A 17,298-nucleotide genomic window follows, 5' to 3' on the forward strand; every position below is an offset into this window, starting at 1 on the left:
TGGGGAGCACTGGCATTGGGCCAGGCTGGGATGGACATGGAGGTGGGAAGCACTGGCATTGGGCCAGGCTGGGATGGACATGGAGGTGGGGAACACTGGCAAGGGCCAGGCTGGGATGGACATGGAGGTGGGGAGCACTGGCAAGGGCCAGGCTGGGATGGACATGGAGGTGGGAAGCACTGGCAAGGGCCAGGCTGAGATGGACATGGAGGTGGGGAACGCTGGCATTAGGCCAGGCTGGGACCAGTCTCCCAGCGTGCAGGGGATCCCCCAGGTGTGCCATGTAACCTGAAGACAGAATCATTTCAGGGCTCTCCTCCCAAATAATTCATTCTAGCAAAACTGGTCCAAAGAATGAACTGTGCTGAACAGCAGAGTCCAGCAGCAGCTGTTCCTGGGAGAAAGGAAGAAGCTGGCACAGGGGTAACACTGGGAAGGGCATCCTGGTCGATGGAATCAAAGACTGAGGAATCTGGATCATCATGGCTCACTCACACCGTTCCACAACCAACAGTCTCCTCCTCTGCTGAAAGGACTATTCAGACCTTGAGGCCTTTCCTAATAAAGCTTTAAACATGAAAAGAAAAAAAACCCAACCACTTCTCCCCTACCTGGTACTGTGAAGTCCTGAGTGTAGATGATATCATCTTCAATGTCATACAAGTCATCATCCTCTTCCTCATTGTAGCCATGCAGATCTTCCAGGTAAGGCACCGCCGTCATGCTCCTCCACCTGTCCTTCGTCTCGGGGCTGGGAGGGATGGGCACCAGCGCCTCTGCCTGAGCGTGTTTCTTCCTAAACCAGCTGCAGAGAGCCCCAGGACAGAGCTGGGTCAGTGCACAAGGCATGCAGGAATCCTCCACTGAGGATGGCCCCAGCCCACCCCAGTATTCTGAGCTGGGAGCTCCACCCATGGCAGGTCAGGAGGAACCAAAAGGTCTGGCCAGGTGTCAGAGTCTGCTGCAGCACACACTGGGAACGGGACAGGAACAGAGGGACAGGCACAGAGGGCAGCTCAGGGTCTGGACATGCAGCTCAGGACCATTCTCCTCATCACCCAAACTACCTGTAAGTCAAAACACATCAGCAGAGCTGCCAGAGCTCCTGAGTTTTATTATCCAAGCAAGCAGGACAGAAGGAACTTCTCCTATCCTGAAGCTGAGGCTGATCCAGCCCAACAGACACAACTTTGCGGGATCCCAGCCCGAGGAGAGGGGCAGTTACCGCAGCAGTTTCCTCTAAAAGCCAGTTTGCACCAAGGCCACAGCAGAAACGCTCCTACTTTATCTTTTTATCCCCCCTCTGTCTCAAGGGACTCCTATCACCACCAAACCCCGTGCTGCCATCTGGCCAGGAAAGGATATCAGCTCCGAAAGCTGTTGTTAATCAGATCAGGAATCCAGCAGGCTGCCTCCCAGCAGCATCCCAGAGCCAGATGGGATAAACCTCTTAGGTTTTCATCGTACTCCCATAGCAGAGCTCTGACTCCAGACTGTCTGGGACATTTCCCAGGGCTGCATGTGGGCACCCAAAGTTTCCTGGAAGTGCTGTTGGAGCCTCCACACTCTCAGTGACCCCCTAAATGTGGGTGGGAACAGAAGTTCCTCCAGACCCAGGTACCTCTAACACACCTTTCCAGCCCACACAAGCCTGATGGGACACAAGTGCTTCCCACCCTGCAGTTGGCACCCAGTAACTCCTGGCCTACAACCACGGAGGAGGGCCTGAGCCAGCCCAAGAGCTCTCACCAACCTGAGCCATCTGGTTTTTATCACCCCAGTTCCAAATTCCTTTCAGGAAGGAAGGCTGAAGGCACCTCCTGCACAGAGCTGTAATTATCATTTTGTTCTAGTCTTACACTGCTTTGACAGTCGGCCTAAAAAAAAGTGGGATTCTAACAAAACTAGGAAAAGCGAGGAGATAAACAAATGGAAATGCAGCTACTGGGACAAATTAGGCAGGATTCAAGGGAGGGGTGAACTCTCATCCAGAAACTGCTTCACCATCAGCATCTTTAAACTGTTTTCTCTGCAGCAATCGAGTTTTAGAGTCAGGCAGCCCCTTGCCTGCAGGAAGGAAGGTGTTGTTTGAGGAGAGGGACAGGAACTGCTGCAGCTCTCAGCTGGCAAGTGTCACCCCTGGGCCCTGAAGTGGCATTACAGGAGCTGAGCAAAGCCCATCCCAGCTGCTGGACCGGCAGGAAGGGAGCGGGACCAGCGTAACTCGATTGTGGCCAAGGGCTCTTCACAGACCCCACGGATGGCTTCCTCGGTGACGTGCATGGCACACCGCTCTCCTAATCGGATCAGCCCATTTCCCTTCCCTGGAGACTGCGTTCATCGAGGAAGCGACTGCCAAGACAGCAAATCCAGCCAGGGCTGATCTGGCCTGGCAGGATCAGCAGCACAGAGGCAGAGGAGCCACCAGTCACCAGCTGGTTTTGCCAGGGGAACTGAGGCTTGAGGGATCCAAGCTCAACACCAGAGACCTCGGGAGAAGGGAATATCCAGGACAAATGAGATCAGAGTGACTGCTGTTAAAAGGAGAATTTTAAAGGGAAAAAGCCTGGAAGTCCACAGCAACTGGTGTTTTTATTTTGCTGTATTTCAGCTCTGCCTCACTCTTCCCTCCTGTCCTACTTACCAGGAGAGTAAAAATAGGTTTTTATTAGCAGCAGAAACCTGAATCACTGTACTCCAGTCATTATGCTTCCATCCTCCGGGAGGTGATTTCAAACACTTGCATATGCATATATGGTAATGAGGATAGAGAGTGAGAAGAGAAATCCATTGAAGTTCTAAGAAAAATCAAAGACCTCTTGGAAGGAGCCTCGAGCAGTTCTGTATGGAGTAGTGGAGTATTTCCTGGCAAGGATTTTCCAGCAGGGACAGTCATTCCGCTTTCTGTGCTGGTGCTGGAGGTTGTCAGTGAAGATTTACTCTTCAGCTGAGAACCACTGGCTCCAGGAATACCCTCATCTGCCTCAGGAAGCCACTGCCTGAGCCAGAAGGCAGCACCTCTTGGTCAGCGATGGCCATGAGATAAAGCCCCTCCTCACCCTGCCCTCGCCACCACCCAAAACACGGGCTGGGTGCTGATGAGCACCTTGCTCCACCAGTTATTCCCAGCTTTAGGGATGTTCTCTGAGCCAACTGCACTGGCACACACACAATTACCTGGTGCTTGTGGCAGCTGCTTTAACCCTGAGGGCGAAGAAAAGATTTTGGGTATCTCAAAAGCACCCCTTGTGCAGAACATCCCTCTGCAAGAGGCAGATTCCTCCCTGGTCTCTGTTTCAAAGGGCTGGGAGTGGCTTAGAAATGCTTCAGAGTGAAGGCAGCAGTAGGAAGGGATTATTTCTTCCTATTCCACAAGCTCATTGAGGCGCCTGCAAAGCTCAGAACTGCTGGGCAGCAGCAGCACAAGCGTTAATTGTGATCCTGCCAGGCAGAAGTGGTGCCCAGACGGCTGCTGTCAGCCACAGGGAGATAAGACAGCAAGGGTCAAGGACTGAAGGAGAAGAGGAATCTGGGTTGCCCAGTGCTTAATGAGCCCGTTTGGTTTGCAGCTCCCAAGCTCAGATCTCCCATCACAAGTCCTCCCTCTGCTCTTTTCAAGTCCTGGTATAAGCAAGGTTAAAATAAGAATCTTGTAAGCACAGCTGCAGCTTTCCAACACTCCCAGCTATTCACTTCCCATTTGGGTCACAAACATTGCAGTTGGCTTGGTTTGCACAGGGATGGTTTTCTCTGAGAGCAGATGCCAAGCTGCAGATCCCTGCCCTGCCAGCCAGGGTCGGGAGGAGCGATTCTCCACCTCCTGTGATGCCATGTAAGGGCCTCGAGCTCCCTGGAAGGTCACTGTCACCACAAGCAGCAGCTAACAGGCTTCCAGTTTAGCTCAGCTCCCTCACAGGCAATCGTGGAAGGCACACAACGTCCCAGGGAAAGGCAACACACGCCAGCAGTGTCCCTGCAATCACTGCTCCAGCTCTTGTTGCATCAAGAGATGTCCAAGCTCTTCAGTCAGGTTCAGAAAAAACCAAGGTATGAAAACAGCAGTTTCTCCCAGCTGGTGGTAGGACCAAAGGTAGCAGGGATGGCTCAGACTCCTACAAGGAGTTCTGGAGATTCAGTCCTTTAACACACCACGTTACAAAGCTGATTTGCAGAATGTGGGTAAAAGAAGGAAAGATCCCTCCCATGTGCTGCCAGAGGGCAGGAAGACTGAGCCAGGTGCCTCAGGAAGGAAGAGGAAAAGCTTCTTCATGTCCTGCTGAGGGGAGATCACTGCTTGGCACAATGGAAAAGGGATGGGGAAAGCCCACAAGTGCACAGGCAGCAGTAGAGGCTCAGAGAAACCCCTCTTCCTCCCTCAAGTGCAGCTCAGGAGCATTGTCAGCCCTGGAGGTTGCAAAGGAGCCCTCAGCAGCACTGCACAGATTTCCAAGGGGTTTGGTACCCAGGTTTGAACAGCACAGCATCTCAGAGCATCTTAGAGCCATGCTCCAAACCCCACAGGTGCTGGGAAAGGCAGCACAGCAGCTCCAGGAGGGCAGGAGGAGACCCCAGCCCTGCAGGTTAATTTGCACCTCCACTAATAAAAGGTGGAAGTGCCTCCCCTCTCATGCTATGAACTCCTGCAATCGGATCTGCACCTGAACAAATTAAGTGTGACACTTGTGGAGAGGGAAGGGAAGATGGTTGCCTTGGAAACAAGGGACAGAGGTAGAATTCTGCATCCACTTCATCACTTTAAGTGCTGCAGCAGGTCAGTGAATTAGTAACAAAATGCAGTGTGTGAGCAGGAAGCCCTTCAGCAAAAGCACGGGGCAGAGGGGAGGTGGTGGATAATCCATAGGGAGCAGGTTGGAACTCCCTGGCTCTTGGCAGCTTTTCCTCCCTGCCCTACAATCCCCATCCCAGGAGCACCAAATATTCACAGAGTTGAGCTATGAGCACTGGTTTTCCACTGAACATCATCCCACTCGGCTCCTTCCAGGGAAAGCAGGTTTCCAGGCTCTTCCACTGCTATTCAGGGGTCGGCTTCTGGCAGTTCCTAAGCTCTGAGATGACAGGCTGGGAGAAGTTTAACTCATTTCCACTTCCAACTCCAGGTCTGCTCTGCACGGACTGGCTTGAGCAGAGAAGCATTTTGCTTTGTCCTGCTCCAGTAAAAGTGCAGAGACAAGAGTTTGATGCAGTTCAGCTGCAGGAGTGAGGAGGGGGGAAGGCAGCTGGCAGGGATGAAACTCAGCAGACTCTTCCTCCAGCATTCCTCTGCTGCTGCAGGGGGAAAAGCATTTGGAATAGCTGACAGGAATAATGGGAGGAATGGCTGGATTATCATTGCTGGGCTGCCCGGATGCCTTCCCTGCCTCCTGCAGCTCTGCTCCCTATGGAGCAGCACTCTGTGTGCCCTCAGTGCTTTCTCAGTGCCCCTGGGCCACTGATTTTATCCCTGATCCCACTGCAAGGGCCTTCACACTTTATGGAAGGTGAAGTGGGGAAGGATGGATCCTGAGCCCGAGCTCTGTGGCTGCAGGACACCCGATTCCCTTGGGATCACCCTTCCCACAGGGCAGAGGAACACAGCCCCTTCCCACCATCCTGACACGAGCCTGGCCCAGCAGCTCCAGTACAAAACCCCTGCCCGGGGCCCAGGGGCTGCTCCTGCTGATTTCAGAGCACTTTGATGATCCTGACTGTCCATATGAGTGAGTCCCTGGGAGTAGCAGCTCAAAGACATAAAAGGAGACTTCCAGCAGCACGGAAAGGCACGGGGTGATTCTGGTTTGAGCTGGGATCCATCCCAGCAGGGCAGCCTGGGGAAGTCGCTTGATGTTTCTCTGGTTTAGTTCCTGTCCTTAGCACATGCTTTTAAGGGGAGGAGTGTAGAGAAACCCACAGTCATTAATGATTTACTCCCGCCAACACGTGAAATCTAAGGATTCTAGAAATCCAACCTCTTCTTACCAAAATGCTTTCCCAAACCCCTCTGCCAATACCCGAATGGCTGCCTGCTGTCCTGACTGCTGTGCTCCATTTACGAAAAAGAAAAACCAAAACAGGGTCAGGTTAAGCATCAGGGCTAAGCTTCTATTTAAAGAAAAGGCAGGAGAAGCAAGCTCTGGATTCTTTAGCACAAAAAGAAGCTGGACAGACACATCCGAGGCCCAGGCCGCAAGCTCTGCTGTGCTTGATGTAATTACTAGATGCCACAGCAGGAGGAAGCAGGCAATTACTAATAGGGGAGAAAAGCCTGTTAAGAAGCACTGGCTAAGCTCACACAAAACTAATAAGAGCCTAAGCCTTGGAAATGCTTCTGGGTTTGCAGGTAGAGCCTTTCCTCAGCCCCTCTCGGTGCTGTGGGATGAAAAGCCTCAGCACAGCAGCCAAGGAGTTCCATGGCTGCCCCGTGCCGGAGCCGTGCTCCAGTTTCTCCAGCTTTCTAACTACAGGCAGGGTCTCTGGAGACCCCTCTGTGCTTCCAGCTGGGCAACGCTGACACAAAAACTCACTGCCACGTGGGAGGAGGGCAAAATGGAGTATCTGGAGTTGGGGAACCAGCTCAATCACCTGGCAGTGACCCAGGAGGGCCCAGGGCAGTGCCTGAGCTCAGGGGCGGCCGCTGCAGCCACAGGAAGGGAAGTGCTTTTAGTGCTTTTCTCAACACCTACTGATGACTCCATAGACAATTCCTGCTTCTTTCCAGTGCTTCCTGACAAAGCATGGCAAGCTGATCCCCTCTGGTCATGGCCACTGGTACTGGGAGGCACCTGCAGGGAAAGGCAGCCTCGAATGGAAGATGCCTGCTCCCGGAGCCCCTGAAACAATCCAGGCATGGGGCTTGGCTGCTACAAAAGAGTTGTCCTGACAATTAATTAATTGCCTGGGCAGCTCCAGAAACCCTGCCCCCTCAGCCCTGCTTGCACCCTGGTTCCTCCAATCTCTGTTGGAGCTGGTCCCAGTCACTCCCTGTAGAGCCCCACTGCACCTCAGGCCTCTCAGGTTCCGGCTGTGGCTCTTTGGGCACCTCCCAGGGACCATCACCTGCCAGCACATGGCTTTTCCAAAGACACAAGAAGAAAGCAGCGCTGTTCCTGCAGCATGGAGTGGGCTCGGCACCACCCTGGATCACATCCTTGCTTTTACAAGGCTCCCAAAAGGATCTGGGCAGGCTCACAGGCCGAGCAGCTGCAGTCCAGAGCAGCTCTGCCTGTCCTCAGAAGCACTTCCCATTCCAAGAGGAGATAAGCTAATGCAGCCTCCGCAGTGAAGCAGCCTCATGGTGCTTTTTGTTCTTGTACTTTTATCCGCCCAGGAAATCTCTGCTCAGAGCCAGCATGTTCAAACAGATCCTTAAAAAAACCCCTCAGTGATAACGGGGCATTTCCCCCCCTGACTATGGCATGGAAAATGGGGGAGGATATGGGGGAGGGAGGACTGTGATATAAAAGAGAAAGAAAAAAAAAATTTTCCTATTGTCCTGGAATGCTTTTCCACATACTGACTCCATATGGAGCAAATAGCAGGGGATATTTCTGTCCCCAGACTGGCCAGAACTAATACACGTTACTGAACAGTCCTACTTCAACAACACAGCCTTCAGGACCTCCTGTTCTGCTTCATCAGTACTTGCTGGCCTCTGGAAAAAATTATCCAGAACCCTTAATTATCCAGAAGCAGGCACGCCACGAACAGACTTCCAACATATTCCTTATTTACTGGTTAGCAATTCCAGTGCTTTACCGGATGCTCTAATAGGAGGAAAAAAGCCAAGTGGAGCTTGCCAGAGCCCCAGCAGAGCTGGAGGAAGGAGATCTAGTGACTTCCATGTGTCTGCTGTCAAAAGGAAACAGGAGGTGAGAGCAGGAGCACAGGTACAGGAGGAGCAGGAAGAGAAGGACTGGTAACACTCACTTGTGCTGCCTTATCTGCTGTATTGAGAACCTCTTGGCTGGGTCGTATTCAAGCATCCCTGAAAAGAAGGAAAAAAGTCCAGGTGTGATCACAGACACTCTCAGCTGAGTCAAAGCCAGGAAGCACAGAGCTCTGCCCTTCCCTCCCTCTCCCTCCCCAGCAGCCATGCTGTGTCCAGTCCTGGCAGCTCCAGGCAGGATTTGCTCCATTGGCCACAGGAAATTCAGCATAAAATCCCAATCCCACTGCTGACCCGACCCAGTCTGTTCCTCAGCTTCCCACCTGCAAAGCAGGTACAGCCCTGCCCTCCCTCCCAGAGCAGGGACTGAGGCTTGTCCAGCCCTCGATCACAGCTCCAAGAAAGTCTCCAGGCAAAGAACATCAAGACTTTGCATTTTAGAGATAATTCCATTGAACCTCCTCCATGGAAGAGCCAAAGCCTCAGGCACAGCATATGTCCAGTTGCTCAGTGTCCCAGATACTCTGGTCTAGTGGAATTCTACTGTGAGGTGCAGCCAGGGAGAGCCAACAAAAAAATCGTCCTGCTGCCCATCCCTGTGCCCTGGCCAGGACTCGGATTTCTGGGATCATCTGCTGAAGTAGCTGGGGTGGGTGGTGAGCAGAGTGGGCAGAGGAAAAGCAGCTCATCCCTATTCTCTCTGGGAGAGAGGGAGGTGGATTCCTTAAACAGCCTCCTGGGATGCCCACTCTGCTCCACTGCCTTTCAGAAGCTTCACAGCTCAAGAGAAGGGAAGGAGCAAATTTTGCCTTATTCCTCAGAAATGAGCCCATGGAACCCTGGGAGTCTCATCCAGCAGCATCCAAGATATTCTCCAATGAAGTTTCCAGGAATATATTCACCTAATGAACATTAACAAAGCCTCATGGCTGAACACTACAAGGAGTTTTGCTTTTACTGGATGATCCCCTGTTACTCCTGAAGTGCCTGCACTGTCAAGTCTTGCACAGGTTGCATGAAGAGTGAGGGTTTGGATGGGTGGGAACAGGAGGAGCCCATCTCCAGCAACCAGAAAAGTCTGGGAAGCAGCACTCACTGTCGAACAGGAATTCAGAAAGTCAGGGCAGGAGCAAATGGTGCAGAGTGCTGGGGAGAGCCAGGACAAGGACACATTGAGAACACGGGGGTGGGACATACATCTGGGTGGACACTTGGGAAGGGAGGGCTGGAAAGACACATCCTAGCTCAAGCAGGAAGCTGCAAGGGCCTTGCAGGTGAGATCCTGCAATCCAAAGGTCACAGAAGAGATAAATCAGCACACCACATGTGATAACAAAAGCTGCTCCAGAACATCTTCGTGTCAGTCCGTTCGTATCACATCAGATCAGGATATGGGCAAAGAGCAGGGATAGGACAGTACAGCAGGGAAGGACTGAAGTTATTTTCCCCCCAGAACCCAAAATACACTTTGCCCTAGCAATTTGGGAAGGTTTATCCATGCTGGTGACAGCATTAAGAGCTTTATGGCAGATGGGATCACTACTGACCTATATGACATCACAGGAATTAGGTTAAAGCAATCCAGGAAGAGCTCTCTGGGTCACAGGTCAGGTGCATCCCAGGCCCCTGGCTCAGGAACTCAGGGCACTGGAGTCCTCAGAGCCCAATTCCTCAGAGTTTTGGATTGTTTGGACTGGGTTTTGAAGGTCTCTGAGGATGGAAACTCTACAACCCTCCCCATTGCAACCTGTTCTGAGCATAACCCTAGCAGCAAAGGAGTTTTCTCACATTCAGATGGAATTTCTCCTCACCTTACAGAAAAAGAAATAAGTTCAGAGGGGAAAAAAAAAAATCCCACACCTAATTAAAGAACCTATTAATAAGATGATCAGACAGTTTCACAGCTGAGCTGCCCAAATTGAGTTGGCTTTTTTTTTTTTTTTTTTAAGAAATAGGGCTGCAAAGAGCTATCACATGAAGTTTAGGGGACAAGAACAAGTTGGGTTCTCTTATTAATGTCGTCAGAAACAGGAAAGTTAGGACACCACCCACTCCCCCCACTGATTTATTTAAAGACCACACTTCAAGGTGTTTTTGAAATTTAAGGCATTTACCAGATGAAACTGGTACAAGCAGGAGAGGAAGTTTAAGGTAAATGATTAAAAGAGGCCCAAGAGCAGTAGTCACAAACAGCCACGGCACAGGGAACTGTTGCTCTCAAGCCATTAAAAAGGCAGAAGGAAAATAATCGAGCGAAAGGAATTTTTAGTTCAATGAAAAATGACCGCATTTGGGGCAACGTTTGAAAGAAAACAGAAAGTGTCCTCACTGAAAATGTACATTCATACATTCAGCTCTGAGTCACTTGTGGCAGCTCCGTGGCTCAAGTCGTGCACTGAAGAGAGTCTTCAGCAAGACAAAACATCATGTTCTATTCACCAGGCAAGTCATCCCAGAGCGTCTGCCCGCAGGAGCCGCCGCTCGCGGCCATTTAGGGTAAAGACTTCCCTGGAGTTTATCTGCGAGCAGGGATGGGACAGGCTGTGCCAGGGAATGCTTTGGGAGGCCCAACTCCAACCTCTGCTCCCCAGTATTCCCGGAGGATTCATTGTGCCCATACAGGGGTGTCACAGAATCACCGAGTCCGACCTGTGGCTGATCCCCAACTCAGAGCAGAGCACTGAGTGTCACATCCGGGTGTTCCTTGGAGACCTCCAGGGATGGGGTCTCCAAACCTCCCTGGGCAGCCCCTTCCAGTGCCTGACAACCCTTTCCATGAGGAAATTATTCCTAAAATATAAAGACCTCTCATCGAGGATGTATCAGACATTAAATTGATAAGAACAGACACCACACAGTCGTGCCCAGACAGGGGTATCCTGTCCTCTGCAGCACATCAACAGTTTCAAAACCCTTTCAAATCACATCAAGTGACGACCCAGAAACTGGAGATCATGGATCTGCCCTGAGCTCCTGACAGCCCTGAGCCCACACACTCAGTGATCCTGGACAGGCACAGAGCCGTGTCCCAGGGCAGAACTCCTGGAGTTCAGAACACAGGACAGTCACAAGTGTGGGACTGGAGAGGCAGGAAGAAATCCAACAGCAAGGTTAATGAACTCAACCTGGATTCCACTTCAGTCTCCAACTTGGATTCCACTTCAGTCTCCAACTTGGATTAACATTTAACAACCACTGTAAAAGCAGTGTGAGGCCAATCTGCAAATGAGGCAGGACCTTCTCCCTCTCCCCGCACTCAGCCGGGTGCTCTGGCCACAAACTCCCTCTGCAGGCAAATCCCGAGCCTGTGATCCAGGACAGGCCTCTGGATGGGCACAGACAGCCCTGGGGACCCCCTGCCACAGCAGAATTAAAGCATTCCCCTGTCACCAAGACACATCCTCTCACTGTCCCAAGGAAAGGTCATGGAAGTGAGAAAACAAACTGCTGAGGATCCAACTACCAAGTCCCAGGTCACAGGGCCTGGAAATCAATTCAGATGCTGATTAATGCAGAGCTGCAGCCTCAGAGCTTCCTCTTCCAGTAAAAGTCTATTAGACCAGGAGGAGGAAAGCTGACCTTGTGCATTTTTCTGGTCCAGAAGCAAAGTGCACAGGAGTTGATAAGCCACAGGCAGATGCTGCCAGAAGAACCTTAAGGCTATTTATAAACTCTTCCACTCTGACACATCTCTCCTGACTGCACACACAAAACAGCACCAGCCCTTCTTCTTTCCATCCCTGAAGAATATAAATAAAGCTTCATCCCTGATTAGGGAGACAAAAAGAGGAGCAGCATCCCAACTAATCTGGAGGATATACTGTTATGCCAAATACCACTGAAGCTGTAAGTCCTCTAAACTCTGCTCTTCTGGAAAAGGGGAACAAAGATAAAAACAAGCTTAAGGGGAAGAAAAAGTAAAGATGCACTACAAAAGTAGTCAACAGAAGAACAAAAAAACCTTACAAAGTGTGTTTGCTTCACAGCCTGGCTGTGGGGCCTGTGGTCAGCACAGCCCTGGCAGACAGAGGAAATGAGCACTTTGCTGCATGAATACTGCCTCACTCAAACCCAGACCAGGCGCTCACAGCCCTGTGAGGGCTTTTAGAGCCTTTCAAAGCAACACAAAGATGAGACAAAACCGCCAGAGCGACAGAGCTGAGCTGGGGGTGTCTGTGCCGCTCACACGGACACAGCCATTGACAGTATCTGATCCACAGGCGATGGATTCAGCTCCAGCCCGCTGCAGGGGGAGCGGGCACCGACCAGGAAATGCAGATGTTCTGGAGGAAAAGCAGGAACTAAATAAAGCATCCAGGTTTGTCACCATAGCTACGTGGTACCACCGCTGCACAGCTCAGCCTTGGGCCTCAGCAGATGCTGGGGAGCTGCTCAGGCCTCCAGAGTGGGCAGAGCCCACCCCAAAATTCATCCACCTTGGGGCCACGGGGCAATCTGACCACTGGAAAACATGTGTCACACCAAGCAAGGGGACTATCAGAAGGTTTTGCCAGATTTTACAAGGTAGCAGCTTGTACACAGCAAGATGAGGGGTGGGAGACTGTGCTCAGGTGGGAGAGAGGACAGGAAGAAGGATCCTTAGGGCTTCCCACTGCCCTGAAAGAGAGGGGTGCAGCCACCTCCTCCCAGACAAGCTCCTCTCCCCACCAAACCCACTCGACTCCCACCTCTGTGGTGCACAAGCACAGAAGGGATGCAGACAGACTGACAACAGTGAGGATGCAAGAGGAGACTCAGGCTGTAAGAGATGGACAAAGGGCACCAGAGTCAAGGCTCATCCATGTCAAATCAGGCAGAGGGAAGAGCAGGAAATTCTGGCTCCAGATCTCACACAGGGGTGGGAAGAGAACTAGGAGGGCAGTTATTGTGCTAATGAAGCACAAGATTTTAAGCTGTCAATATCCTCAGCACAGCAAAAGAGAAAACTGCCACGCTCCTTTTCCCTGGGGGAAGCACTAAGTGCAGCTGCGAGGCTGATCACAAACCTCCAAGGAGTTCTGCTGGATGCTTTAGGAGAGCTGCTGCCGGACCACCAGGATTGTGGGATTTGCTCCATTTGGGCAATTCCCAGCTCATTAAAAGGCCACGTTTGGAGTCAGCAGTCACAAGCCAAACGCCACACAGAGCTCAGGCCATTGTTTCCTGGGGCTGGCAGGTACAACGTGAAGCACATCAGGCCACGAGCAGCCGCCGTGTCGGGCTCAGCTGAGCAGCCGGATCCCGGCTGTGCCGAGCGCCATTGGAAGCGCTGCCTTATGTAACGCCTTCGGAAAGCTGCTGAAGCTGGCTAATGCTTTTGGAAACACATGGAAATAACTGATTTCATCATTGGCATGGGGCCAGGGAAGCTAAAATAGCCTCCAAGGGGGGCTGTGGGGGTCTGGCAGCTCCTTGATGCTGAGGGGCTGGGGGAGCCCCGGCGGCGGCAGCGGAAGAGCTCGGACTGACAGCACCACCTGCCGCCGGCACGGCCGGCACCGAGCCAGGAGCTGTGTCCCTGCACCGAGCCCGGAGCTGTGTCCCTGCACCGAGCCCAGAGCTGTGTCCCTGCATCGAGCCCGGAGCTGTGTCCCTGCACCGAGCCCGGAGCTGTGTCCCTGCATCGAGCCCAGAGCTGTGTCCCTGCATCGAGCCCAGAGCTGTGTCCCTGCACCGAGCCTGGAGCTGGGGCCCTGCACCGAGCCTGGAGCTGGGGCCCTGCATCGAGCCCATGTCCCTGCACCGAGCCCGGAGCTGGGGCCCTGCACCGAGCCCATGTCCCTGCACCGAGCCCGGAGCCAGAGCCCTGCACCAAGCCCAGAGCTGTGTCCCCACACCAGAAATCCTGTGATTCTGTGTCCCAACACTGAGCCAGGAAGCCCTGTCCCCACATCGAGCCCGTGTTCCTGCACCAAGCCAGGAGCTGTGTCCCTGCACCAGGAGCCTGGATCCTGCAGAGGTGACACACTGCCAGCAGGGAGGCACTCAGTGCCCCCAGCCCCTCACCAACCCCACAAAGCACAAGGATCAGGAAAACCAATGTGAAACAAGACAAACATCCCACATTTGGGGGCTGATTCCTCACAAAGAGCTGAAGAGAAAGAAGAGGATAAGCCTGTGCTGAGGGCTGGGGAGCATGGCTGCACCCAGCTGTTCTGCTGCCAAGGAGGCACTGGGAATGCTGGTGAGGCTCTCCCAAGGGCTGGAATCACATCCCAGCTCCTGCCAAAGGGGCTCACCAGGCACAGCACAGCTGCTGCCCTGCCTGGCCACTCAGCTTCCATAGGTAGAGACTGTTCAGCACTAAACCTCAAACTGCTGCAATAAGTGATGGGAATTAAAAAAAACAAAAATCCCCATAACTTTCTCTCCAGGAAGTGCCACTCATGGTCCTATCCCAGCTTTGCTCCAATATCCTGCAGGTATGGATCTGGGGGGAAGGAGACAAATGGGACTGAGACAAGTAAGTCCAGAGCAGAGGTTGATGAGGAGGGACAGGAGACCCCGAGGATTCAGTGTGTCACATTAGGGAAAGCCTGGACACAGCATCTGAGTGCTCTCACTGTTCAAACCTGCATCAATGCTACAATACCATTTTAAATTTAACCTCTTGTGGGCTTTGTCTTTAGATGTAAAAGCTTCTCAGAGCACAAGAAACAATGCAAGAACCAACTCTATAAAGTAGTGGCTGTGAGCTGTGCAGGGGTTAGTGGATCTCAGGAAAATACCAGTGCTGAAGATCTGCCAGAGTCTTGTAAGGCTGTAAGTATAACCTCCCTGTCTAACAGGATCCCATATCCCCACAGGACACTTAGAAGGAAGCTCTGGCACTGTGCAAGCTGAGCAGTTGTTTCAACTATAAATGTTACCCTTTTAGAACCAGGTGGGAAGACTCACCTCTCAATAAGTCTGAGAGTGGAGGACCACAATCCTCTGGAATTGTGTAGTCGCCTTTCCCAATGTTTTCAAATAATTTATAGATATTATCCCCTTCAAAAGGGTACAGACCCGTTGTGATGTTGTATCTGTGGAGGCAGAAGGAGAAGTGGGATGAGAGGCAGCACACAGGTACTCAGTTCTTACCTGACTACATAAGCCAAAAGCAGCCAAGAAGAAACCAAAAGAGGAATATTTGGCAGTATGTGGAAAGCCTCTTTAAGCTTAGCCTGCCTTCATCACAGCTTTTCATTCACAGGGGTCAAAAACCACCAGGACATCTCCCTGACAGTCTGGGACAGCACAAACTTAAATACTGGAGATACTTGTGGTTTCTGTTACTGCCCTGGCTGTGCCTCTGGGAGCTAAGCAACAGCTGCAGAGTCACTCATGGAGAGCAAAGATCCCCTTGGGCAGAATTACAGGTACTTTGGGGAGCATAAACCCACCCACAGGAGCGAGCAGCATCCCCCTCTCTGCTCCCCCCACCACACAAGAGCAGTGATGGCAGAGCTGGGCCAGGTCTGAGCTATGTGGGGGCATCATTAGTTACTAAGTTTCTGGGGGCTCCTGGGCACTCACAGCGTCACCCCCGCGGACCAGATGTCAACTTTAAAGCCTGAAAAGGTGTCAAGGCCATTGGCAATTTCTGGGGGCTGGAATGCTGGCGACCCTTGGCTCGTCCTGCACGTGTCGTCCTCCGCAAATGGATGCAATGCCTGCAGCAGGAGAGACCAAACAGTGTCAGGCTTCCAAGGAAAACAAACTGTGCCTGTTGGAAAAGTTCCACCTGGGAAACAAAAGAGGAAAACTCCTCTACTGAACATGTACAGCTGATGAGATCCTGTCACCACAGCAGCCACACGCCGCAGCGACAAGTCTTGCACCTCTCCTACCTAAGACAGTCTCCACATAAAAAGAAGGATAAGGTTATGTAGCTTTATCCCCATTTCCCCCCACTTCTGGGCTTGTCCAAGATTGACATCTTCCTTCTCTGTCCTTCCTGAGTGGAGGTTTCATGCTGTTATCAAAAGAAGTGCTTTGCCAATTGCAATAAATATTCAGTCACTCAGAGCTCTCTGCAAGTGCAACAGAACAAAAGCCTAAATGCACAATAAATCAATGACACCACAGAGGTGACCTCAATCTAGAATGCCCCATTCTGACTTTGCTGTGCTTCTCACATACCTCTGCTACGCCTAAATCGGATATTTTTAGTGTCCCATTGGTTGTTAGCAGGAGGTTCCCCGGTTTTATATCCTTGTGGACAATCCCTTGGCTGTGCAAGTATTCTAAGCCATCTATAAGCTGACAAAAGTACCTGCAGAGAGAGGCAGAGGGGAAAAAAATCAAACACTTTTAGCCAGCAGAAAGGAGCATTTTGCTGTGGTCAGAGACTCTGGGCCATTACCGTAACCCAGACGCAGCCTGGCAGTTATGCAGGCAAGTGTTTCATCTCATAATACCCAGAAGTAATACTAATGTATTGGGCTGTCTGTAATCTCAGAGACCCCTTAAAATAAAATGAAAATATGACCATAAAATTATGTAGTTGCCACAGATTTTCTGCTCTGCCCCAATTTGATCCTTTTGATCCATTTGACAATGTTTCTGTATCTATTCCCAGAATTCTCAGGTTTCTTTCCTTGCAGAGTGAAAGGGGCTCCAGCTTATCCCAGCTAACTACCCCAGCTACCAGATCATGCTGCATATTGCCAATCCCTAATCCATCCCAAGGCCTTTAAAGTCTTTTCTGATGCTGAACTGTGGCTTGACCTCCATTTAGGCAGGAGATTCCCCCCTCACACCCTTTGGCACAGCAGGAGCACAAGGACTGGGGGGGCTGTTGGGTATCTCAGGAAGTAAAACAAAAGTAACAGAAAAATCAATAGAAAGATGGTTTTCCTCCCAGAATCTAAGGGCAATCCCTGCTGCCACTTAGAAAGCTTTTCACTTTTTTGCACGGGTGTAAAATATGAAATTATTGCACAAAGCCAGGTTTGCTTTCAAACGCAGCCTGAGCAGAGCAGAATGTGCTCTCCATTCGAGAGAACACAGTGGGGACAGGAACAGAACTTACCCGTGAGCCTGAAACACTGGAAACCTCTTCTCTGGGACACTGTCCAGCATTTCCTGCATCCCACACACACAGTACTCCATCACCATATACGTGAAGGCAGAGTTAAGGAAGCTCCAGGGTTAACACTCCTCAGTGTTAAACACTCCTCAGATGGGCAGCAGCCCCATCCCAGAGGGAATGGCTGCACTCCCCAGGTACTGAGGGACATTCCTCCAGCTCCCACAGGACAGGAAAGCACCTACAGGGAAATCCTTCTGCTAAATGAGCAGCTGCAGCTCTGTGACCAGACCTGGAACAGGATGGGAATTCCACAGAAAACAAGCTGGGGATCTCACAGGCATGACAGAGAACCGGGAAACACCCTGAAGTGGGCACAGAAAGTTGGGAACTCCCTGGCAGA

The 17,298-nt window shown here is 51.6% G+C and overlaps 1 protein-coding gene across 3 annotated transcripts in view; it reads right to left on the reverse strand.

The window, feature by feature from the left end:
• Positions 1-17,298, reverse strand: part of STK11 (serine/threonine kinase 11) — a 32,564-nt gene that overhangs the window by 5,685 nt on the left and 9,581 nt on the right. For all 3 annotated transcript variants that reach the window (XM_042037194.1, XM_042037284.1, XM_042037101.1), the window contains 6 exons: positions 16,899-16,988; positions 16,007-16,139; positions 15,401-15,537; positions 14,780-14,907; positions 7,924-7,981; positions 612-805 (listed from right to left, as the gene is read on the reverse strand). In XM_042037194.1, the coding sequence (XP_041893128.1) occupies positions 612-805; positions 7,924-7,981; positions 14,780-14,907; positions 15,401-15,537; positions 16,007-16,139; positions 16,899-16,988 (740 nt within the window). The remainder of the gene's footprint in view (positions 1-611; positions 806-7,923; positions 7,982-14,779; positions 14,908-15,400; positions 15,538-16,006; positions 16,140-16,898; positions 16,989-17,298) is intronic.

The sequence above is a fragment of the Corvus kubaryi genome, unplaced genomic scaffold, assembly GCF_017639235.1.
Source record: "Corvus kubaryi isolate FWS band 111438036 unplaced genomic scaffold, C.kubaryi_AGA036_p1.0 121, whole genome shotgun sequence".
NCBI lineage: Eukaryota > Metazoa > Chordata > Aves > Passeriformes > Corvidae > Corvus > Corvus kubaryi.